The sequence below is a fragment of the Pygocentrus nattereri genome, chromosome 24, assembly GCF_015220715.1.
Source record: "Pygocentrus nattereri isolate fPygNat1 chromosome 24, fPygNat1.pri, whole genome shotgun sequence".
Lineage (NCBI taxonomy): Eukaryota > Metazoa > Chordata > Actinopteri > Characiformes > Serrasalmidae > Pygocentrus > Pygocentrus nattereri.
In genome coordinates this window covers 18,131,974-18,158,694 of record NC_051234.1, presented here as the reverse complement: position 1 = coordinate 18,158,694, position 26,721 = coordinate 18,131,974, and the positions used below count along the sequence as shown (strand labels likewise).

General features: G+C 38.4%; 1 protein-coding gene across 2 annotated transcripts in view; it reads left to right on the top strand.

Moving 5' to 3' along the window:
• Positions 1 to 26,721, top strand: part of stau2 (staufen double-stranded RNA binding protein 2) — a 148,017-nt gene that overhangs the window by 114,683 nt on the left and 6,613 nt on the right. For both annotated transcript variants that reach the window (XM_017696214.2, XM_017696212.2), the window contains exon 14: positions 26,420 to 26,508. In XM_017696214.2, the coding sequence (XP_017551703.1) occupies positions 26,420 to 26,508 (89 nt within the window). The remainder of the gene's footprint in view (positions 1 to 26,419; positions 26,509 to 26,721) is intronic.

The following is a 26,721-nucleotide window of genomic DNA, read 5'->3' as shown; positions in this document are numbered from 1 at the left end:
ACACTCTCACTCTGCAGCAGTAGCTTCGCCTGGATGGAAAACTTTGAGACTCATTTCTGTTATAAAGATTTTTTTCTGCTGGTATTCAAGACGACAGCTCTTATCAGGAAATGTGGTTTTCAGGAAACGATCAGAGACCGATGTTAAATGTAATTTCGGATTGGTTTAAAGAAGCATGTTTTGGTTAGTTTGAAATCACATGCCGTATTAATAACTTTTGACTCACCAAGTTTTTTTTTTTTCTTTTTTTTCCTACATGTTCTAGGGAATATCAAGAATTCAGTGGGCAAGAAATGAATAAAGCCAATTATTTACTTAGATTCATTTTTTCTAAAGATACATTGAGAAGAGTTTATCTTAAAAAAAAAATCAGATTTTGTTTATAGCTATAATTGTGATATGTTTTTTGCTCTTGTCCTGACGCTGTGAGCAAAATTTTTTGGCTTAAGTGCACAATTAAATTACATATACAGTGTGATTCAAAAAGATTCATCCAATTTCAAAGCGCCATAATTTCACATACCAATTGAAAGAGGAAGCTGGCTCATATTCACCACTTGTAAAATTACATCATAAACTTTACGCTCCTTTAAACCATTTATAACTGCATTGCATTTTGCAATGATTTAAAAGTGAAACAAACCATTTTGGTATCAGATGAATCTTTTTGAATCAACGTGTATTTGTTGCTTGTGCGCTATAGCACAAATGTGGAATATTTCCTCAACTGAAGCTTTAGTAGAGCTCAGTAACACTCAGATTAATAAGTTATCACAGAGATTTAGCTGGAATCTGTGTTTCTAAAGTCATCATTTGTTGAGTTCCTCTTTAGACTCTAACAAGCATGTTTGCTACTTGTGCACTGATTTGAAAAAAGTTAATAAACAAACATTAGTAGTCTTTTCAGATGGTATACATTTTTAAAATTTAAATAAATATTCTTAACTATTTTCCTTAAAGTGTAAAAAGTAACCATAAAGGGTTTGATGTTGTAAGCTTGATGTTGTAACAGTAGAAGAACCCTTTTTTGGTACTATATAGAAGCCTTTTCAAAAAGATTCTATGCAGAATCATCTACAACACGTTCTCCATCAACCTGAAGAACCCTTTCCTAATGCGAAGAACATTTAATCATGCAAATAGGTCTTTGAGTGTTATTGGTTTTATATAAAAACTTTTTTTTTCTTTACTAATCCCTTGAGGAACCATCTTTTGTTAGAGTTTAGAGGATGTGTTAACTTATTTTCACTCAGAAAATAAGCAACGCATAGAGGCTGACCAACTTTTGTACATAACCATACGAGAAGTTTGAGTGTAGATATTTACTAAGTCATTGAACATACCAACAGTTTACTAAGCCAGTGTTGATGACTGCAGTGTCCGTAAACAGAACAGATGCCGTTTCCTGTTATCCCATTATATTTGTCCCTCCTTATTTCCTCATCTCAGTAGAAAACAGTCATGCTCTGTATTTGATTACCCAGAATTACACTCTGTAAGCAAATCTGTAAGCAATCTGCATATGGGTGCACACAAACATAACAGTACAACATAAACATATAGTCTTCATGAGACAGTGTTATTTACCTAATTAAGGTTATTTTAATTAGTAATATTAATGATTCCTGTTATTTAATCATTAATATTTAGTTACTAATTACTAAATTACATTAATTTTAAACTAAATCATTTTTTTCTTATTACTTTCATTTTAAACTGTCAAACTTTAGTTCCTATGCTGAACCTTATTCATCAGACTGAGATCCTAGAATGTAACAGCTGCACCATGTAAGGTGGAATGGAGAATTCGAAGGAAAATTTGATTTCATCCTTAGTTTCTGTGCTGATACATGCTGGATGGACTCTTCCCCTGCAGTTCTGCAGAATGATACTTTACTGGTATTAGTCATTGGTTTTATCCATCTGTATATGCAGTGCCATTGTGTTGTTCATTCCCTTTCTTCATTCCACGCACTGCCTATGTGTCAAGCTGTCGCACTGCAGGACAATGTGTGAAATGAGAGATGCTCAGGCCATCCCGGAGCAGGCAGTGCGCTGATTTATAAGAAGGCAGTGAGCGAGGGAATGTTCTGAGCGGCTGTGAAGGCCATGAGGTGTCCATTAGTTTGCTGACCTCTGATATGGGCAGCAGAAGAAAGAAGGAATCTTCTCTGGAGAAGAGGGTGAAATCTGTTCTTTCCGTTTGTTGGCCCCAGCTGCGAAAGCTGGCCATCAGAGCCGTCTCTGCTGCCCTTTTTACGACTCTCCTATCGGCTTTACTGACCGCAGGCTAATTAGCTCCGTCCTAATCATGTGTTAAATTACATCGCCTGGTGTTTACTGTCTGTTTGTCATGCTGTAAAAAATGTGTGAGGGAGCCCGTAAACTCGGAACTGCAAACCACAGTGAATCCATTAATGTTTCACCACTTTCAAAACTTGCCACTGTTACAAGAGTGAGAGAACCACAGCATGGACTAGACAGACCTGCGGTTTGACCGCTGCCCTCTTGGGCTTCTGCGTATAAATTAGTTGAATGAATCACAGGTCAGTCTTGAGATTTTTCTGTTGGCTGACTATCTTTTGAGTAGACCTTCACTGCTGCTGCATGGATTGGTGCTCTCCACCTGTTTGCATTGTTATCCTACACCCATTTCCATGGTTATTCTACACTCATTTGCATGATTACACCCCCCCCCCCCCCCCCCCCCCCCCCCAGTTGCATGGTTGTGCTACACTTATTTCCATTAATACTCTAATTTCTATGGTTATGCTAGTCCCATTCCATGGTTACCCTACCCCGGATTTCATTGTGCTACACTTACTTCAGTTGTTACACTACCTCTATTTCCTTGAGTACACTACATCCATTTCTTTGGATACACTACACCTACTTCTACGGTTAGTCCACACTCATTTTAGTAGTTACCCAACAGCCTATTTCCATAGTTACCTTTACGTCCCATATCAGAATCAAGCTTTATTGGACAGGTATGCTTACACATACAAGGAATTTGGTTTTAGTTACCTGTTTTAGTAGTGCTGTATGCATTTCATGCATCTACTTTGCCATTATTTCTTTGGTTGTGCCACACACAATTCCTTATGCTACATTCATTTCCATGGTAACATTACACCCATATCCGTTGTTACGCTACACCTACTTCCATGTTTATACTACACCTTGTTTCCATGGTTACGTTACATGGTTACTTTGTTGTTGTCCTTTCCATCTTTCCATCTGTGAGGCAGTGTTTTTTTAGCTTACAGTCACTAATACAAGACATTTTGTTTCATGTTGTTAGACTAACAAAACGTGGTTTTGTTGCAGATCAAAGAGTTTACCTGTCCAACAGCAAAATACGGGGTTAATCACATGTGCCGCGCATTGAAACACCCAACATCGACAACACAGTCAGAACACCAGCCTGTTACAATGTTGCAGGCTGTGATTCAGTCCACAAGGGTAAAGTTAGATTGGACATCCCTGAAAGTGACTAGCGCATGAGTACATTACAGAAGCACTGGTTTTGTCAATGCTGATTTGCACTGTTTACTATGAAGATATATTTTGAAAGATATGTTCTGTAAGGAACAGCAGACATGTGACTAAATTGTCACGGTTAGTGGATTGAAAGCTGAAGAATGGATGTTTCTTTCTCTCTTTTTGTTTCTCAGTCAAATGACTGACATTTCTCTGTAATTCAGTCAGTCTGCCGAGGCTTGTTATTGGATTCAGTATGAAATTTCATCAGCTGCACGCCTCTTATAGGCCAGCACGAGGCTCTGACGTAACAGATAACAGCCTGCAGGAGATCGCGTTACAAAAACACTGCTTTGTTCCTCTAAGATTTTGTGGAGTGCCTTTAGCCCAGTGGTCTTAGCATGCACATTTTATTTTTATCATGAACTGTAGAAGATGCTCAGGTCACAGGAAGTGTTGTTTTTGGTATTTCATATTAACGTAATGTGCAGTGGATGGGCCACGGGTCGCTCTGGCAACAAGGTCAACAGACCCACAAACGTTTTGAGGTGTTTTTTGAGCATGTTAAGAGTCTTGAGCAGATGTAAATGGGCCGTGGGAGGAACGTGGATTGGAATAATGAGAACGTGACCAATGATTGGCTGTCTTCATTACTCTGGCCATCTGAGCATTTTATTGGGGTTTTGCATTAGTGCTGCGTTGGGATGGAGCAGAGGGGTGTAAAATGCTGTCTGACTCCAGAAGCTCTCCAGTTACAGGGTTTGGTTACCTGCGAGACACGTCTGCGCGTACATGCGTACAGCTGTGTAAAATGACCTGCGTCCTTTTTACAGTGTACTCAGTGGGTGATCACAATGGAAATCACTCTCTTTTAAAAAGTTACTCGCTATATTTATTGCCAGCTTCTTTCCTCTCTGTTGGGTGTCTTAAACTCTTGGCTTATAACATAGGCCCAGTTTCATAAAACACATTGAGGCTTGCTTTACACAGCGAAACGTCCACACATTTAGTTATATGTTGAGAGTTGCGTGCAACATTCAGATACTCCACTTGATGTTGTTACTATTAGGTGCTAGCTGAACTAAATATTGAAACACTCTCCTTAGACAGTATTGAAAACCTGTTGGTGCTTTTGAGATGAAAAATTAACTGCTTAAGAAGAACCTCTACCATATTGGACAACCCACAAAAGATTTGAACATGGAAAAATATCTCCCAACATGCGCCCAACAGAAAATCCAATCAGGATTGTTTTCTCTGTTGTATCTACAACCCCAACTCCAATGAAGTTCGGACGTGGTGTAAAACCTAAATAAAAACAGAATGCAATGATTTGCAAATCCTTTTCAACCTATATTCAATTTAATACACTACAATGGCAAGATATTTAATGTTCAAACTGATAAACTTTATTGTTTTTTGCAAATATTTGCAATATAATTGCATGCTGAGAAACGTTGTTCTTAAACTGTTGGATTATTTGCTCATGCAGTTGTTCACAAAGTGGTGAACCTCGCCCCATCCTTGCTTGTGAACAACTGAGCCTTTCAGGGATGCTCCCTTTATAACCAATCATGACACTCACCTGTTTCCAATTAACCTGTTCATCTGTGGAATGTTCCAAACAGGTGTTTTTTGAGCATTCCTCAACTTTCCCAGTCTTTTGTTGCCCCTGCCCCAGATACAGCCAAGCGAACTCTTCCAATGGTTAGAATTTCAGAAGCTGGACTGAAGGCCTTACACATTAGATTAACTAGCAATATAAAGGGAAGTGACAGAGGAATCAACCAATCACGCTTTGAATGACAATGGGTTGAACCAAAAAAAGGTTAGACTAGGCCTTCTGGAGGTTATAAATATGTCACTGTGTTGTATGTCATATAAGATGTAGTCTAACCAGGTTTCAGTTAGTTGTTGGAAATGAAAAACAGCGGTAGTAGCTGAATGCCAGGACTCTTTAATGAAAGAACATAATTCCAAACATACAAAAAATAATGAGAGCATTAGCTTAACACTAACATACTATCAGAAATCCCACAGTGGTGCTAGTGGAAATTATTGCTTTCAGAGAGGTGAGTTTTCTTGTTTTTTGGTTTACGATTTGAAATGTATGGTCCACACTGAAGACCTAACTCTGATAGGCATGGTTCTCTACTGCTGTGACATACTGTTATCTACAGTAGTTGACATAGCTTAGCAAAAAGCAGTATTGGTCTGAATTTTGTTAGTACTTTGGCCATGTTTATTGAAATGGTATGTAATACAGTGTTAGAAACCTCATCATCATATTACAGTTCTAATATAAAGAAGCAAACTTTAAACAGTCATGTCTTGGCTAATCAGCTGTGTTTATGTAAATAAATGTTTTTGGGTTTTTTTTGGCTAAACTGTCACTTTAAGGACCTAAAGTGAATAATAAAGAGCCTTGTTGGAGCTCTCGGTCTGATTATGGCGATTGATTGATACACCTTCATCTAGTCTCTCTCTCTGCTCAGTTTATTACTCATGCAAATGGCTGGAAGTGATTAGCCACCCACGCTAAACCGCGGTTTTGCCGTCGTTAAGCTTCTGGTTTAAAGGTCTTTTCCAGCAGCTATGCAGTAACATGACAGCTAAGCACTGATAAGCTGCCCAGCATTTGCATTCGCTCAGTGCTTATCAGCACAGCAGGCATTTTCCTGCGCTCCATTAATCAGCCTGCATCTCTCCAGCATGATGGGATCTATGGGAAGAAACAGGGAGAGCCCCTGAACACTGTAATCGGATTGGCTGGAGCCCTGATTCCACCCACAGCTTTCCACCTTGCCCAAGGTAATCTTTGTGGGCAGAAGAGAGGGAGAGAGAGAGAATGAGAGAGAGAGATGCTTCAGGGCTGAAGTGAATGGAAGGGAATCCTCTTCTGTTGTGGTCTGTCTGTCTTACGCATGTACAGTAAATGTTTGATGTAAGTGTGATTCATTAAAATAACCTACGGAGGATAATAACCTGTGTGATACTTCTAACATTGCAGAAATCACAGTACATACAGTTAAGAGGCCCATATTATGGAAAACTGAATTTTAAATATATTCTTTTTAAATTTTACATATATGGAAACTAAGCTGCAGAAACAGCCACTTTTTGTTTGTTGTTTTAATGTCACAAAACAGAACATGTTTGTAAAATTAAGTTATGGGTAAATGAGTGCACAAACCCACACAAAAGTTATAAGTGGACCAGAAAAAAAATAGGATATAGGCACTCCATTAGTTAAAAAACCTTATTGAAATAAATGCATCATTGTTATGATATACCTGTAGTGTAATATATATATATTATTATTTAATGCATTATTTAGAGGTTTACCCACCTCGTTCAATCGGATAGAAACTGTATTTCGATTGGCCTCAATCGGATTAGTCTATTGCGATTGAGGTGTTTACATGGACGTATTCTATTCCGATTGAGGTATTAGTCAGATTATTAACGGATTATCAGGCTGCATGTAAACGTGGCTTCTTCTTCTTCTTCTTTCGGCTGCTCCCTTTAGGGGTCGCCACAGCGGATCATCTGCCTCCATCTTGCCCTATACACTGCCTCCTCTACTTTTACACCAACCATCTCCATGTCCACCTTCACTACATCCATAAACCTTCTCTGAGGTTTACGTCTTCTCCTTCTACCCGGCAGCTCCATCTCCAACATTCTTTGACCAATATATCCACTATTCCTCCTCAACACATGTCCAAACCATCTCAACCTGGCCTCTCTGGCATTATCTCCAAACTGCTCCACCTTCACTGTCCCTCTGATCTGCTCATTTCTAATCTTGTCCATCCTTGTCACTCCCAACGAAAATCTCAGCATCTTCATCTCCGCCACCTCCAGCTCAGCCTCCTGTCTTTTAGACAGAGCCACAGTCTCCAAACCATACATCATAGCAAGACGCACTACTGTCTTGTAATGTGTGTATGTATATATGTGTGTATGTGTATATATATATATATATATATATATATATATATATATATATATATATGTGTGTGTGTGTGTGTGTGTGTGTGTATGTATGTATATATATAATATACACACACACACACACACACACACACATACATACATATATATATATATATATATATATATATATATATATATATATATATATATAAAAATACACACACACTATATTGACTATATTGCCAAAAGTATTTGCTTGTCTGCCTTCACATGCATAGGAAGTTGAGTGCCATCCCATTCGTAATCCGTAGGGTTTAATATGATGTCGGTCCACCCTTTGCAGCTATAACAGCTTCAGCTCTGGGAAGGCTTTCCACAAGGTTTAAGAGTGTGTTTATGGGATTGTTTGACCATTCTTCCAGAAGCACATTTGTGAGGTCAGACACTGATGTTGGACAAGAAAGCCTGGTTCACAGTCTCCGCTCTAATTCATCCCAAAGGTGTTCTAACAGGTTGAGGTCAGTCAAGTTCTTCCACACCAAACTCGCTCATCCATGTCTTTATGGACCTTGCTTCGTGCACTGGTGTGCAGTCATGTTGGAACAGGAAGGGGCCGTCCCCAAACTGTTCCCACAAAGTTGGGAGCATGAAATTGTCCAAAATCTCTTGGTCTGCTGAAGCATTGAGTTCCTTTCACTGGAACTAAGGGGCAATGCCCAGCTCCCGAAAAACAACTCCACACCATAATTCCCCCTCCACCAAACTGTACACGTGGTACAATGCAGTCACAATTACTGTTCTCCTGGCAACCGTCAAACCCAGACTCGTGCATCGCATTCCCAGACGGAGAAGTGCGATTCTTCACTTCAGAGAACACATCTCCACTGCTCTAGAGTACAGTGGTGGCAGTACACCACTGCATTTGATGCTTTGTATTGCACTTGGTGATGTAAGGCTTGGACACAACTGCTTGGCCATGGAAACTCCTTCTATAAAGCTTTCTACGCTGTTCTTGAGCTAATTTGAAGGCCACATGAAGTTTGGAGGTCTGTAGCGATTGACTCTGCAGAAAGTTGGCAACCTCTGCGCACTATGTGCCTCAGCATCCACTGACCCCGCTCTGTCATTTTACGTGGCCTACCACTTTGTGGTTGAGTTGCTGTCGTTCTCAATCGCTTCCACTTTGTCATAATCCCACTGACAGTTGAGTGTGGAATGTTTAGTAGTGAGACAATTTCATGACTGGACTTGTTGCACAAGTGGCAATCTATCACGGTACCATGCTGGAATTCACTGAGCTCCTGAGAGCAACCCGTTCTTTCACAAATGTTTGTAGAAGCAGTCTGCATGCCTAGTTGCTTGGTTTTATACACTTGTGGCCATAGAAGTGATTGAAACACCTGAATTCAATGATTTGGATGGGTGGGTGATTACATTTAGCAAGATGGTGTATGTACATATATGTACACCGATCAGGCATAACATTATGATTATCGTTTCTAAGCTCATTGTCCATTTTATCAGCTCCACTTACTATACAGATGCACTTTGTAGTTCTACAATTACAGACTGTAGTCCATCTGTTCCTCTGCATATTTTGTTAGCCCCCTTTTACCCTGTTCTTCAGTGTTCAGGACCCCCACAGAGCAGGTACTATTTGGGTGGTGGATCATTCTCAGCACTGCAGTAACACTGCACACTGGTGATGTGTTAGTGTGTGTTGTGCTGGTCCGAGTGAATCAGACACAGCAGTATTGCTAGAGTTTTTTAACACCTCAGTGTCCAATATCCAGCCAGTCCTGTGGGCAGTGTCCTGTGACCACTGATGAAGGACTATAGGATAAGCTATCGTCTCTGACTTTACATCTACAATGTGGACTTATTGAGTGGACAGTGAATGGACACAGTTTTTAAAAACTCCAGCAGCACTGCTGTGTCTGATTCTGAAGAGCAGGAATGATTTTTTTTTTTTTTTTATCCACCGAATTGGTTCCACCTGTTATAATCTAAACATGCTGGTAGTTGCTAGCTCGAGCTGCCTCATACTTTCCAAAGATGCCAGCAGCTACTACTAACTGTCTGATGTTCTTTAAATATGCTAGTTGCTAATGCTAATTGCTTCATATTCTCTTGACATTTAATATATTAATCCTAACTGCCTCATTCTCAAAACATACCAACAACTAATGCCAACTAAAGATGTTAGTTGCTAATGTTAACTCTGTCATAAGACCCCTTAACAGTTTTAGCTAAACAGCTGAAGGCAGGCTGTTCTTACCCGTTTTCATCATGTAGCTGTTTGCTTTAAAATCTGTGCCGATCAAGTGCAGAATTGGACTGCTGGGTATCAAAAACAGGCTCTTTTTTAACTGGTCTATAGTCTGTGTGTTCTGTAATTTGGCTCTATTCCCTCAGTAGAGTAGGCTGACTAGTTCAGAGAAGAGAACAACAAAACATATTTCAATCTTTACTCCTTTGAAGGCTTTTAGTATGTATGAAATTTTACTTAAAAGTACTTGTGTTATTTTGAAGAGCTTTATGTAGTGCTGATGTGGAAGCCGGTCAGGTTTGAGTATGGTGAAGAACTTTTAGTAATATTTGAGATGGATTTAGTGGCTTAGTGGCTGTAAAATTAAAAATGTCTGCATTCCTAAAAAAAAAAAAAAAAAACAACAAAAAAATGGATCTCATGAAATGATGCAAAGAGTTCTAAAGTAAGTTGACAGACCTGTACTAATGCTAGCTGACTCATATTTGCTAGAGCCACACATTTTTTGTGCTATATACATTATATAAATTCAGAATTTTAAAAGATTCATTAGATTTTTGTTATTGAAAACCTTCAGTGCATTTTCAGCTCAGCATTTGTTCTAAACTGCAGTTCTACAGAAAAAGAATCCAAGGATCACCACCAAGGCCATCCTGGTGAATCTTTGCTCTGCTGGTGGCAACATCTCAAGGCAGACAGTCCGACGGACACTGCTGGGTTCCATGGACGCAGACCAAGGAGGACGCCACTTCTCCAGAAAAGGCACACAAAAGCTTGGCCTTTGCAAATGCTTATCTGAATGGAGAAGAATAATTCTGGTCTTCTGTTTTATGGTCAGATGAGAAGAAAAAAAAATTATTATATGTGATGTATCCAGTGATGTATCCTTCATTTGGCTTAAAAAAGGAGAAGCCTTCAACCCTAAGAACACCATCGCCACTGTCAAACATGGTGGTGGGAACCTAATGATTTGGGGTGTTTTGTCAGACAGTGGACCAGGGAACCTAATCATATTAAACAGCACCATGAAAAAAGAGCAATAAGTCAAGTTTCTCAACATCAGGCAGTCTGCAGAGAAACTTGGCCTTGTGCACCAGTGGACATTTCAGCACGGCAACGACCCAAAACACACAGCAAAAGTGGTGAAGAAATGGTTAGCGGACAAAAGCATTAACGTTTTGCAGTGGCCCAGCCAGGGTCCTGACTTGAATCCAATTGAGAATCTGCGGAGGGAGCTAAAGATCAGGGTGATAGAAAGGAGACCCTCCAACCTGAAAGAGTTGGAACTCATTGCTAAAGATGAATAGGCAAAAATACCAGTGGAGACATGCAAAAAAGCTGGTCAGCAATTGTAGGAAGTGTTTGATTGCTGTAATAGCCAATAAAGGCTTTTATATTGATTACTGAGAAAGGTATGAATAATTTTGGACAAGGCACTTTTTGTTCAAATGTAAATAAAAGCTGAGAAATGTTTTTTTTTTTATCTATAATGATGCCTGTTGTACATCGTCTCATTATCTTGTTGGAGATGCCTGTCATTTTTGGTCCAAAAAAATAGCTGGTTGAATAAAAGTAACTTTAGGTCAAAATTTGCCAGGGGTATAAATAATTTTGGGCTTGTATCATGTATCATGCACCATTATGACAAATACATCTTCTCTGATGAATCTGCAGATGTTTTTGAAAGTGCTGGATTTTCCTGAACAGGTTCCACCCTCAACAGGTCATAAAGTGTGGTGTGGAATCTGACTGTGAATCTGAACATGTGCAGAATGTAATTTCATGATGCCATAATGGAACTGAATGAGGCCAGATGTCCGGCAGAACAACGCATGTGTTCAGTTAAAGAATAGTTCACTTAATTATTCTGTTTCTCAGTCAGTTTTTCATATTAAATCACTGTTAAATAAACATTTAATCAGTTTGTTCTGAAAGATACGTATTTTACACCTTTACATTCTAAGTTTTGTGTTTTGACAGAAAATTTAAAAAAGTTTAAAAGGCTTTTTTTCTGAAATGTAAAAAGTCATTCCGAGTAGTTTGGGTTCAAGTGCTCCGTTCTAGAGAAACTTACCGAATAAGAATGATTGACAGTGGTGGCAATACAAACTAAACATCCACCTCTAAAAGCTCTCTCTCACAGTAATTCCTAACATGAAATGACATTGTGATAGTTTTGAGAAGGTTTTGGTCTAAAACGTATTATTTTTAATTCATTCTTTTGGAAGGGTACATGCAGTTCCATTATGGTGGTCCCCATAGAAAGTTCATTTTTTCAGATGTATCATTGTGACATTCCCAACACATCAGACATTGTGATGTGTTGGGAATGCATGTTGAGACTTTTTAGTTTCTCGTGTGTGGTGTTCGGGTCCTGGTGTTGGAACTTGGCTGGATTGTGGAGTTTGGATTCTGGTGTGCTGAATTCGGATTCCAGTATGTGAGGTTTGGGTTACCCTGTATAGAATTAGGGGGGGCTGGTATGACATGTTCGCGTTTTGGTATGTGGAGCCCTGCGCTGTTTTAATGTGCTTTAGCTTCAGATGTGAAGTGCCGATAAAGCAGATAAAGCAGTTTTCTCTGCTGTAAATGACGCATGGCATGCCTTTGCATTTCGCCTGCTAATTTATGACTTCCCATGTCAGCAGAGTCGCTGTCCCCAGGGACGTTTTGGTCATTATTGACCCTGTGCTCTGGACCTGCTCCATGAACAGGCAGAATCTGGAATTCTGATTAGTCGAGCCTGCAGAGAATGCAGATGGTTTCTTGCTGCCCCTTCAGAGTACATCAGCTTTTTCTACATAGGTGTTTGGAGTTTAATTAATTGTATGAGCTTTAGGCAGTAAAGTTATAATATTGAGATTGTTGATTAAGTTAAAGACGCATTCCAGCGCAAAGCTAGCATTTAGTGTCTCTCAGCGATTTACAATTTTCTGTCAGCCATTGTTTCCCATCAGCATTAATGGATGAAATTTTAATTACACTTTAAAGTTGCTTGTTTGATTGGATATATGCTAAAAGCTACCTATTTACTGTATTAATGCAGACAGCAGAAACGCTGAAGGAAGAACCAGCAGAAAGTGTCAAAAAAAAACTTTAACAGGCCTTGTCACAGATTCTACAAGTTTCTGGAACTGCACTGGAGGGATGGAGCACAGTTCTCAGTTGGTGTTTGATGATGGTGGTGTAGATTGCAAGCAAACACATTGCTCCAAAATCGTCTGTGGCTATGAAGAATGTAGTGTATGATTTACATCATTTTCATACTAATCAACCCATTCAGTGTCGCTAAATGTCCTGAGCAGAGTTTTCAGCATCATGTGGACAATTTATCATTAAATCTGTCAAACATATTGTTTCTTTATTATTTATATTATTTTTACTCTTATTCTTTTTTTATTATTATTATTCCCCCTCTAAGGGGACTGGTTGACCCAAACCATAGCAGCAAGCATGCCACACAGGTATTAACGTCACCCATCTGTATATTTTCCATTTTATAATGTAAATTAATAGCAAAAATGTGGATGAATCCACATTTAGATGACCACTCAGTTAAACATTATTAGTTTGTGGATAATACCCTTTCCACTTAATTATAAAGAAACAGTTTGATGTAATAAGGCTAATAGTGACTATAAGCTAATAACCACAAATTAAGTCATACTAACTGTTATCGGTTCACTTTCATTTATTGTTAGCAGCATTAGCTTTACTTGAACTGTTCCTTTAAATATGTTGTGGGTGTTTCTAGCTTGCTAACTGATACTGTTTGAGGCCTGCAGTGTGTAGACGAGTGTGGGAACCGCAGCAGGCAGTGTGTCTCCCTCTAAGTAGGATCTCACGGGCGCCAAGACTTTTATTTGCCCGGTGTAATGAAAGTAATTCCTCACCTGGCTGGATGGAATCTTCAACTTCAGCTCAGCAGGCTGTGGATCCAAACCTGCAGTGCAGGCCAGGGCAGTGGTGCTGAGGCCCAAACATCTTTATTCACTCCCTGATATCGCTAATTATGCAATTTTACACCCAGCACCTGTGAGCAGCTAGAGTAACTAATTGTTAATAACTGATGAATCAAAGCTAAACTAGAGCAATTCACAGTTTTTCCGGCCAGTGTTTATGATTGGAATTTCAATGCAGTTTTTTTAAGTGTACCATGCTGTTTGAACCCATGTGCATTTACAAGAGTACATTTTTGAGTGTTTTTATGCAACTCACTACTTTTACAGGTTACCTCGTCCATAGGGTGAGTTGTTACATTTGCATTCATGCTACTTTCAGCTTTATTGTTCACAAACTGTAGATGCTAGAAACAAAGCATACCTTATTATTTGTAATTATTTGAGATGTTCAGGTTTAAAAATATTAATCTTGATCAAATATTTGTAACATTATGGAGCAAAAAAAAAAGTGTTAGGTTGGGTCCTGTCTCCTACTTCCAAATAAGCCTACATAATGCTACATTCATGTTTGGAAGTTTCTGACTTCCAAGTGGAAGAAAAAATTCCTTCAATGAACCATCTGACTTCCGTGATCTGTTTAAAATGCAGGAACTGAAACTGAGAGTTTCCACATATTGTTCAGGTTTCTGGACAATTGGAGATGGAGCTCCAGACAGGACATAGCAGAAGACTAACCAATCCCTCTGATGTATGTCAAAAAACGTGTAGCTGCTGAAACACAGCCAGCTAGTCAGCTTGTTTGCCGCTATGCAAACACCAAAGAAAACAGTGATTGGAAGACTGAGTTGCCTGTGAAAGTTAGCTAAAATCACTGCAGGCGAACAAAATGTCATATTTCTGTGATGTTTAGTGTTAGTAATAAAGTCCTTCTGTACAAGATTTTTGATTTGATTGAACTGTGGATGTCTTTTTTTTTTGGTGCTGTATTAAAGGTGAATTGCTGTAGCATGTATTCATTTCCAACAGCCAAATTTAGTTAGATAAGTTTTTTGGGGAAAAAGCCCTGAAATGTAGTCTGGTGAAATGGTTATTTTTAATTTATCCATTTGAGTTTTGTTGATTATATGTAATTTTCTTACTTTTATTCAAAAGCAAATTTGGACAACAAAATCCAAAACCTAAAATCAAAAGTGCAGCAAGACTAGATTTAGTATGACAAATTAAGTGATAAATTATCTCATGCTAGCCACAGATTTAATCAATTTGAATTTATAAAATTATCATTATTTTTTTATTGCACTCTATTCAGTATTGACAATCATGGATTTAAATCTCACACAGCAGGCCAACATACATAGGATTTTAAGAAAGATTCTCTATGCAAGTCCACTGATGGATCCAAAGTTTCCAGAATTTGTCCGTTTGGTAATGTCAGGAGGAAGCAGAGTTGCAGCTTGGGAAAGCCACTGCTCAACAGATGGTGGAGAGGGGCTGGGCCATCGAATTAGGATACATTTTTTGCCAGAAATGAAAACATTGGAAAAAAAGTTTGCCATCAGTATCAAAAATATGTTCTGCTCCTATTCCCAAAAGATACAGGGCAGGGGATTTCTCATTGTGTTTGAAAGATTTTTTTACACTGCCAGAAGGCATAAAAAATTGTTCCATTTCCAGTTTTACATTTAAAGCACAAGGTAGACCTGTCTGGAAACATCCTCTGTAGGCAAACAGGTGTAAAGTATATTCTATTCATGAATTTAAAGTTAAGCTTGTGAACACCACAGGACGTACATGTGGGAAGTGGATCTTTACAAATATTGCACCAGTCCTCTTCTGAGATAGGCTGGCCTAAGTCCCCTTCCCAAATTCCTCTGAGAGCGTCTGACAATGGCTTAATATACTTTAGCAAAATGCCATGGATTCAAACCTCTAGCCTGGTCCTTCTTAACTAGCAACACTTCAAGGTCAGTTAATTCCTTTCTGAATGTCCAGTCCTTAATGGCTGAGCTGGTGATCAGGTGACGAACCTGAAGATACTTAAAAATTTGACCTAGGTAACTCATTCTTCTTGCAATTGTGTGAATGATTTGAGCAAACTACCAGAAAACATGCAAGAAATATTTTTGATCCTTCTATTAAGGCAAACTGAGAGTCCAGAGTTCAGTTGAGAAGGTAAATCTGGTTTGTGGGCCGGGGGGGACAGCAGTGAAATACAATGAGGAAAATTAAGATATTTCATAACATCCGTTCAGGCCATAAGGGTATTGTATAAAACAAAATTCTCAGAGACACATCTCACCTTTGCAGGATCATTAATAAATGGTAAGCAATCAAGAGGAATAAGACTACATGCCTCAGTTTCCATAGAGACCCAGCGAGAGTCCAACCTTTTTGTACACCAGCTGATCATATGCTTAATTTGAGATGACCAATAATACAAATAAGGAAATAGGAGAAAGTTCCTTAATTTAACATCATGTTTTATATTATTAATAAAGTGGAAGATAGTTTTATGTCAATAAGGTTATTAAGGTCTGGAGTAATATGAATACCTAAGTATTTAAAACCCTCTAACCCTTATTGAAAGGGGGATCTAACTACTCAAGTTAAGGGATATATTTAAAGGTAAAGCTAATGATTATAAAAAAAGATCTTATAACCAGAGAATTTACTGTATACTGAGAGACACTTCATTATAGCTGGAATAGATTTTTCTGGATGGGCCATATACAACAAAACATCATCTGCGTAGACTGAGATTTGGTGGTCTGCTCCTCCTGCTTCAATACCTAAAATGTCCTGGCAGCACCTAATTGTTTCTGCCCGTGGTTCAGTCGGCATGGAAAAAAGCAAGAGAAGGCTGCCTTGTCTTGTTCCTCGATTTATCTGAAACTTTTCAGAGAGCAACCCATTTGTATTGAGAGTAGCATGCGGATCAGCATATAGCAGTTTAACTAAATGAATTAAAGTAGGACCCAAATCGAATTTAAGAACAGCAAATAAAAATGGCCATTCAATCCTGTCAAATGCTTTATCTAAATATGCAGTAATATCAGATTATAAAACGTCATTTTGGGATTTATATAAGGATTCATAATAACTTTTAAAGGTTGTATTGATCACCGTTGGATCATATGTATGTGAACCCGTCAATGTCCTCACAGATTAATCACTCTAAATGTTCTTTTTTAATCCGATAAGCCAACCTACTAAGTTCATCATGTTCGTAATACTTTTGCTTAGAAAAGCAATTTGTTAATATGATTTGTATGTTTTAGATTAAGTTTAGCTCTGGTACTACATAAAGAGGCCCAGTTGAATTCATTAGGATTTGATATTTGCAGCTGCTCGTGGTATGCTACTTCTTTTTCTAAATACATCCAATTTTGTATTTTCATTTATTGACGTGATGAGGTTTAAGATAAAATATGCCCATGGATTGTGGCCTTCAGAGCTTCCCATTGCATAAATGGTGAGACATTACATTCATTGTTAAATTCCCATTATTCTTTAACCCAGTAACATACTAGATCACAGAATGCAGAATCCGTTAAAAGGGAACAATTAAATCTCCAGAGTCTGCTTTTACACTTAGGAGTGTCAAAATTGACATGTACACTAACTGGGGCGTGATCTGATATGGCAATTGAATCAGTCTGGCAGGACTGGACCATGTGGACAAAGCTACTTGGGATAAAGATATAGTGGAATCTGGAATAAGAAGCATGCGGGTTAGAATAAAAAGTGTCATTTCTAGTCAATGGGTTCTCTCCAGATATCAACTAGATCAGCATTCTTACACATGCCTTTTAAAACTGATGAGCATCTAGAATTAGAAAATGTGCTGGGTGAAGATCTATCCAATAAATGGCCCAGTGTGCAGTTAAACCTGCCAAGAGTCCCATCCCTTTACAATGTTGATTAAAAGACAATACTGTGTCCAACATAAATTTGGGGGGAATCTTCACTAGGGGCATAAACACCAAGTATGGTAACGTGTTGACCCAACAGTTTATCTGAAATTAAAACAAATCTTCCCTCAGGGTCATTAGAGATTCACATGTAAACGGTAGATGCTTACTAATTAAGATTGCAGTACTTCTGTGTGGCATTGAGGAGAGGAGGAGAAGAAAACCTGCCCCACCCAACCTCTTTTTAATTTAAAATGCTCTTCATCAGAAGTGTGTGTAATTGCTGTAGAAGTTTTCTTTTTTCAGAAAAGTAAAAAAAAAATTCTACTTAACTGCATGGCCCAAACCTTTACGTTCCATGTAGTACATTTATATAAACTATACATATCTTAATAGATAAGGCATATATGTATTTGTGTGTGTGTGTGGGCCCCGTGAGAGAGACTGAACATTGAGTGCCTTTTCTAATCTAACAACTGCAGAACGACCTGGTAAGACCCGTATCCACCCTCCCAACCCTGTCTCCAAACAACAGGGTAACAAAGCTACAAATGAAGCATGAACGGCAGCAAAGCAACCAAGACAGTCACAACCAAAAACAAAAATGACGCCAGTCACCAGTAGAGGAAAGGAAAATGTAAAGAGAAGATAAAGGTAAATACATAATTAAAAGACAAACAAACAAAAAAGAAAAACTATTACTTGTTATAGTGATGGGCATTAGTAGAACAAAGTCCGTATCACAACTGGGCCAAGACAAATGTAATTTGGATCAACCATGTGCATTCAATAAAACCGAGATCTGAGGAGAAAAAAGAATTCCATAAAAGCTTCACAATCATTTACTAGACCATTTACTAGTCTAATGAAGGACTATATCTTGAGTCTATATAATGTGTAACATACAATTTAAACGGTACCTTGAACCCACAGAATGGTGTTCGTCAACTGTTCACCCCAGTGACTCGCAAAGCCATAGTCATTCAAGTTTTCCCGCCAACTCCTGTGAGTGTGTGGCCTCGAGAGTTTTCAAGAAATCCTGAGCTGCAGCAGGTGTCGAAGACGGATGTATTTTCCCTTTGTAAAGACACCGCAGCTTTGCGGTAAGCAAAGAACCGGTACGTGTTTAGCCGAAAGGGTATTTTTTACATTAGAGCACCTACCTAAAGCCACTAGACAACTACATTGCAGTCATTTTCTTTACGTATTGAAATGAAGAGTTTCTGTATGAGGGGACTGTAAGATCCTCGTAAAAACTACTGACCCAAACATGTCCAAAAGCACTTACAGGAACGTCTGCATTTCTCAAGTTCCCGTCACACCTGTCTGCTCACATAATCCACCCTCAGCAGGTACAAAACGGGTACACAGACAGATATGTATATATGTGGGCTTATGCGGGTTTGGTTTTTACCTGACCTGTCTGCTTACTGTCGAAACCACAACTGCTGCTTGTACTGTGCTCTCTATATATACATTTTTTACTATTTATATCTCTTTAAAATCTAGAAGCATCTTGCAAGTTGTCATGTCATCTGCATTTTATTATTCTGTATCATTTTGAGCTCGGTAGCTTTACACTGTCTGAACATTCCCTGATGAACAGAATGAGAAGTGGTTCCACTTACTTAAAACAAAATCTCTATACATTAATATACATTAAAAGTTCAATTTTTTTTTTTTGCCTTTTCATGTAAAGTTACCATGCTTTATTCATAGATCACACTCATAGATTCAAGAATGCTTTATAACACAAGTAGCAAAATAACATACAAAATTATCATCATGTGCAAAAAGCTGTAAAAATCAACAAACAAATCCCTTGAATGAGTAAGTTTAATCCATCCTCTACATAACCAAACCTTTGTTTATATACTTGTTTTACTTATAAGTTAACAAAATCTTCCAGACAGGAATGTGAAACGTGTTAATGAGGAACAGTAAAGAACATGTAAAGCTGTTGAGTATTAATCACTCTGCTAATTCCCTCTGCTGTTATCTCTACAGTGATAAACATAGTGAGGAGAAAGTGAAAGAGTTTCTCCTTGTTTTGTGTGTGTGGGGGGTGGTGGATGTGACTTTGGTGGTTGGGCAGTAAGAGTGGAGAGGAAAAGCGGAGAGTATGTTTGCGTCTAAGCTGGAGCTGATAAGGGCAGAAATTCCTCGTCTGCCTCCTATTGGGCTCCTCCTTTGGTGTGATTTCACAGCTCATTGAGCTGAAGGCTGTGGTATGTCCTGTTTCCAGACAGAGGCTCATCTGCTGCAGCTGCGATGAGGCCTGCGCAAGGCTTTATGGATGTAAAATACACTTACAAAGGGGTTTGGAGGCTCTCCTCTTACAGAGTTTGCAGAAGAACTTTTATTATCAGTGTTTAATAGTATTCACAGCCTATTATCTTAGGCCTCACCCATATGTGTCCACTTATTTACAGTGTTTTTTAAATCTCTTCATCCACACAATAACATACAAATCGCTCAGAAACACTTATGTGAGCATGTGATAACACCAGTGTGAGAGCTTTGCACAAAACAGAGCATGATGGTGAAGCACAGAGGTAGTGTTACAAATACAGTAGGGATTCAAATTCCTGCTAGAAAATAAAACCTTAAACAGAAGCCAAAACAGGCTTGCTGTTGCCGTAGCTATGCCACCACCTCTGAAACGTCCAAATCTGTCTTAGGTTGATAATCAACTCATATATCTTTAGATTCTTTGAGGCATTTTTAATATTCTGATCAAGAGGACACACTATTTAAAAGAACTGAGTGCAGCGCACCCTAATCACACTACAGTGTAATAAAAAGAATAAAGCTAATTTCACATAGAAGTGTTATCAACAACTAAATTGCAGAGCACCCAAATGGCAAAGTCGTCGATCGCATGTCAGAGTTGTGCGTAATCAATCATTTAAAAAAGAAAAATACATTTGAAAAGCTAACAATATTAATATAATAAGTAGTGATATTATGCATGTTAGGGTGTTAAACTATTTCCAAATCTCTTCTCAAGCCCAGTATTAATTGAGTGAATTAAGTGAAAATAAGTGAACACATCCTCTACAGAGAACACACATCTGCACATTTTAATGTTCACTTATTGATTATATGTTGAATTAAACAGAAAAAAATAATAAAAGATAAAATATGGTCTGTGTAAAAGTGATGATACATTAACATTACATGGATTTCTTTCATGCATTTTTCATGCATGAATGCTTTGTGATACTGTATAAACATTGCTGCCTTCTTACTAACATGGTGACTGTTTTGTCTAGAAAAAGATCCTTCAGTACACCATGCATGTATTTAAATCCCTCCTTTTGTAGGTCTGATACGATGACATCAGCTGTTTACTTTGCTTTGATGTAGCTGAAGTTGTGTAATAAGAAAAACACAGAGCAGGATTTGGTTTTCCGTTTAGTCGGGCATTTGGAAGGACCCAAGTCTGTAGCGCTGTTGGGAAAGTGTGCGTGTACACCTGCAGAGTGTTTGATTGTGTTTTAGATCACAGGGCTGTTTATAGTGGAGCCAAAGATGCAGCACTGCTCCTCTTCCTTGGAGCTAATGGAGCACTAAATGGTCCATGGTCTCCGCCTCAGCGCCGCAAGGTGGCAAACAAAACAGACAATGGCGTGGTGATCAAAGAGCAGCGAGGAGCCACACTGATGCTTTTGGATCGGGCCAGAAACACGCTGTGGTGGGAACCTCCTCTGGACCATGGGGGGAAAAAAAAATCAAAGTCTTGCTGTTTAGCAGTCAGACTTCATCTCTAACAGGGAGAAAAAGCTCAAATCTAATGATCGCAGTTCATCACTGACGTAAGAAACGTCATCCAAAGTGGGTTTTTTTTGTGAAATGCTCTGTTTTGGAGAATCTTAGGGTCAGAATTGTTCGCAGTGGTGATAATAGGAAGTCCATTTCTAATAGCTTCCTCGCAGAAAGGTATTACATGAATGAGGTTACATGGTTTTGGCCTAAAATGTATAACCATGGTGTGCTTTCACACCAGTTTCTTTCAAACTATCGCCTTAGGGAGAAGCCTGAAAGGTTCAGATACAGATGTGCAGTTTAAATGTTAGCCTTAGCTTGCATCTGAACCACTCTCTCTTTGTCCTGGGTTAGTGAGTGATAAACTGTCAGGTGGTTTGAGGGTTTCCATGTTGTTGGTGGATGATAGGACCCCCTCCACCATTCCTGTCAATCTATCACCCCCCTCCTGCTGGCCACTGGCTCTCTGGAGAATCGCCACTGTTTAGCCAAGGCAGTGAAGGAAATGAAAATGCAATCAGAAAAGCCATTAAAGTGACCTAGAAAAATGAGTCGTCTCTGTCCTCTGACAGTGCTCGCTCTTCTTCATCCACCTCGGCCTTTTAGTCCACACCACTATATTTAGCCTTTAGTCACATTCCACATTCATTTCCCCCCTCGCTCCATCCTTTGAACCCAGCGGCAAGGTGATGAATGAAACCTGCAAAGTAGCGTTTGGCTGAGACAGATCCATTTTGTCGGCTAATGCCTCTGCTGAGTGCTGGTGTGTGTTATCTGTAGTGGGTGGGGGGGGTTGGGTCTAGCAAGGATGGACCACTTCCAGACTGTCGCTCTAAACTAAACACATTTCACCTGTGTTGATATCTCACTCATCCTCACTCTATCTCTGTAGAAAAATAACGCCTCAGTTGAGGATTGTTACTGCAGATAGAGGGCTATTTGTCTTAGAGCTTGATGGTCAGTGATGCATGGGCTTTATCAGGCCATGGAGAAGCACATGCTGCTCAGGGCTGGGCGATACGGCAACAGTAGAACATCACAATGCTTATAGACATATTGTCCAGCAGTCAGAGACCAGACTTTATTTATTTCATTTCCAGTCTGGTCCAAACCTGTAGGTCAAGACTTAACAACTTATTCATTTTTCCACATATTAGAAAATAACTCAGTGTTAGAAGTGTCCACTCTTTACCTTTATTACAGCTTCCATTCTGTTCAGGAGGCTCACTTTCAGCTTTTTGAAGAAATCTGCAGGGATAATTTTCCTAAGTTCGCTCTTGTAAGTTTTGTAGTTTTTGTTTCTCGTGATGCAAGTAATCCCAAACATGTTTACTGATGTTGAGGACACTGGACTCTAGGGTGACCAGACCATTGTTCTGAGAACACCAGCAGCTTCTTTGTTTTACAAGAACTTCCCAGTGGTGTGCTTGGGCTCGTTATCTTACTGTAGAATGAATCAAATGTTTTTCATTTGCATTCATTATGCCTTCTTTCAAAAACACATCACAAACTCCAGATGTACCGAACTTGCATTGATCCTCTACCTTGCTTGACCGTTGATGGTTTAAACACAGTCTAACAGAGTCCTTTGTTTGGTGGTGCATAAACTGCCTTCTGTCGCTTCCGAAGATCTCTAATTTAGACTTTTCAATCCATACAACCTTACTCCACATCTCGGATGTTCAGTTTTGGCCTTCATTTGTTTCCATTTCTGTCAGTAATGGCTTCTTAACAGCTATACATCATTTCAGACTCGTAGCTCTGTGTTGTCTTCTCACAGTGGAAGGATGGACATAAACACCTGTGGACTTTTTCAGATCTGAAGCAAGAGAGGAGCTTGATTTTCTCCCCTCTCTTAAAGATAAAATAACTTGTGCTTGTGTGGCTGTTTTGACTATAAGTGAAATACATGTAAGGTTTCTGACATTTGTGCAGTACTACTGTATTGCCCATTTCACCCCAATTATATCAATATTTCTGTTTCTCAAAATAGATAAAAATAAGCTTAAATATGCAAGTGAGAAATTTCCTGTTTTGAAAAAAAAATTTGATATCTTGTGAGTTTGAGTTTGAAGAACAAAGTTTGGTTCCAGATTTCTTCTGGATGCTTCCAGCCATCAGATATATTTATTCAGTTTCTTCCGAAGAAGCTGATCCATTTAATGAATTAGTGACTAGATAAAGCAGATATTAGATTAAACGATAACTGCAGTTAATACTGGGTGTCTTGAAAAAAATGTTTGGAAATGGTTAAACAAACACAGTGACTTGAATAAAGTCACTTGGATATTAATGTTATTTATCTTTACTAGTGTTTTTTCTGAGTAAGTAAATAACGTCCTACAACAGCTTTTGAATTCTAATTCTCAGGTGCCTAAAACTTTTGCCCAGTACTGTATGTTTTATACATATTTGTCAATTTTTTATGCTGTAGTGTTTTTAAGCTTTCTTTAGTTGTCTGTAGTTGTCTTTTGCTGTCTTTAGGTGTTTTTAGCTGGCAGTCTTTAGTTGTCTTTTGTTCAGCTTTATCATTCTTAACTTGTTTTTCAGTTCTTAATTCCCTTTTTATGGTTTTACTTTTCCTCAGTTGTCTGTCAGTCTTCAGGTATCTTTAGCTGTCATTAGTTGTCTTTCTATCCTTAAGTCTTTAGCTATCTTTAGTTATCTTTCAGTCTTTAGCAGTCTTTAGTCTTCTTTGTCCATCTTTAGGTGTCTTAAGTTGTCTTTACCTGCCTTTATCTGTCATTGTCTTTTAATTGCCTTTTCCAGTCTTTAGCTGTCTCAGGTGCCTAAAACTTTTGCACAGGACTGTAACGTTTTATACAATATTTATGTAAAAATAAAAATCAATGTTCTAATTTCACCAGAAAAGGCCAAACAAAAAGTCTGACCACTTCTAAATGAGTTTTCTGCTGTATTGAACAGTTACATTGCTGTCTCCTCCTCCTTGTGACCTACATACTTTCATAATCAATCAAACAAAAAAAATCTATTTAAATTTGATTTACAGCAGATGCTGGGAATGCACTCAGTATAAAGCAGGGCAGTATGTTCCACTATAGATAAGCCTTCATCATTAACAGAGATTACAGGAGCAGATAAGGAGAAGACATTCCACACAGCGTGTGTTACATCAACACAGCTTTTCTGCTGTTAGCAGTGATTTTTCTCCATCATTAAGTTATTCAGTCTCATTCACTCTGCCCTTTAACGTCCCACTAATACAGCTAATACAATATTGTTTCTAGAGGCTTTTTTTATTACTTTCTTGTGGAATTTCATTGAGAATTAAGTTGATAAATTGGCGTGTTCCTTTACTCTTTAGTACGGCGATGGCCCTAGTAATATATGTGATCTTACTAGAAGGGAAGTTGTCTTTTTTGCCTTTACCTGCCCTTAGTGGTTTTTAGCTGCCTTTAGTTATTTTTATCTGCCTTTAGCTGCTGTCAGTTACTTTTAGTTGTCTTCAGCTGTGTATATTTTCTTGAGTCATCTTTTGGTAATCTTTAGTTGCCTGTAGTTTTCTTTAGCTGGCTGAAGTTGTCTTTTACTGTCCTTCATAGCGGTTAGTTGTTCTTAGCTGTCATTAGTTGCCTTTATCAGTCTTTACCTGTCTTTATGTCCATTTTACCCGTCTTTAGTTGTCTTTAGCAGTCTTTATTTGTTTTTGTCTTTCAGCCTTTATTTGCCTTATAAGTTGTCTTTACTTATCCACAGTTGCCTGTATCCGTCTTTAGCTGTCTTTATTTCGATTTATCAGTCTTTAGTCATCTGTAGTTTTCTTCAGCTGCCTGTATCTTTAGTTGTATTTCTGTCTTCAGTTCCTTTAGACTTTAGTTTTCTTTAGTTGATTTTGTATTTAGTTGTCTTTCTGTCTTTCGTTGCCTTTTCAGTGTTTGACTCTTTAGTTCTCTATATCAGTATTTAGTTGTCTTTAGTCATCTTTAGTTGCCTTTATTTGAATTCCTATTTTAAGTTTATTTTGTCAGTCTTTACTCATCTATAGTTGTCTTTCTGCCCTTAACCATCTGTCTTTAGATTTCTTTAGTTGCCTTTTCAGTCTTTAGTTCTCTATATCAGTCATCAGTTGTCTTTAGCTGTCTTTAGTCATCCTTAATTGTGTTTAGCTGTCTTCAAATCAGGCTCTTGTATGTGTATGTGTGGTTCAGCATATGGAGTGATGGGTGAGACAGTATTATAACTGTGAGTGAGTGTCTCCCTCACATCTGTGTGTGGTGGGGTGGGGTGGGGGTGGGGGTGCTGTTAGATTTATGTCATGGTCGCTCCATCCTGCACATCTGGTGTTCATTGGCAGTGTGTAGGAGAAAAAGTCAGTAAGCATCACACACGCTGACCAGGTGGGCACACACACGCGCACACACACACACATATTTGCCTGCTCTCTCTCTCTCACACATACTCTTTCTCTGTAGTATTACCAATGCAGTAAAAGTAGTGAATACAACTGATATCCCTATTACTCATGAACTGTTGTATTAAAGCAGTATAACACTGGAGCGAGTCTGGTGGGCTTTGTTGCATATTGTGGTAAAAACCTGCTTGCTTTAACAAGAAAGGACTGCCTGACATGCAAAATAACTAACCACAGACTGCAGTTTTTGTGTGATGCTTTCAGAATTGAACACTTGGACATATAGAAGAACTTTTTGGCAGAAGAAATTGCCCATTTAAAAACAAACATATTTTGGCTTCTGTGATGTACTTTTTATCTTTACTTTGTTAAACTTTTGTGTAAAAGTGACAGAACTCACATGGATAACATCTTGCTGGCAACTGAAAGTCTTAAATGTAGGTCGCATATTTTGTATTTTAAGATACAAGAATATTAAGAGATTAATCTGATAATAATCTTATATAAGCACATTTTATCAAATTAAACCAGATCATTTGTTCTGAAGTAATGCTTAAAAAATTAGCAGGACTGTCTCTCAGTTCAGTGGAATCTTTTCACTAGATAAGATTACTTTGTCAGTAATAATGACTTAAAATAGATGTAATAATCATATACTTACAATACTCTCATTGTATTGATTCGATGTAGGATGCTGAAATGCTTTTTTTTTTTTTTTTTTTTTTGGATTGTGAGGTCACTGTCTCACTGTAAAACTCTTGTTTCCCATCCACAGGCTGCTCTTAGTGCCTTGAAACAGCTTTCAGAACAAGGACTGGACCCAGTGGATGGACCAATTAAAGTAGAGAATGGATCATGTGAAATGTAAGTACATATAAGTGAAATGTATGTTCAGAAAGCTTGTTCCTTTTTTTTCTCTTGCAAATTTAATACAGTAAAAAACAAATGTTCAGTTTCAATAATGCCTAATTTAGAGCACAAATCTTCCAAAATAATGTATATTATGGCCCACAAAGATTACCCGACTTAGAAAGAAAACGTGAATTCAGTTTTCCTGTGGCTTTACATGTTAGTATC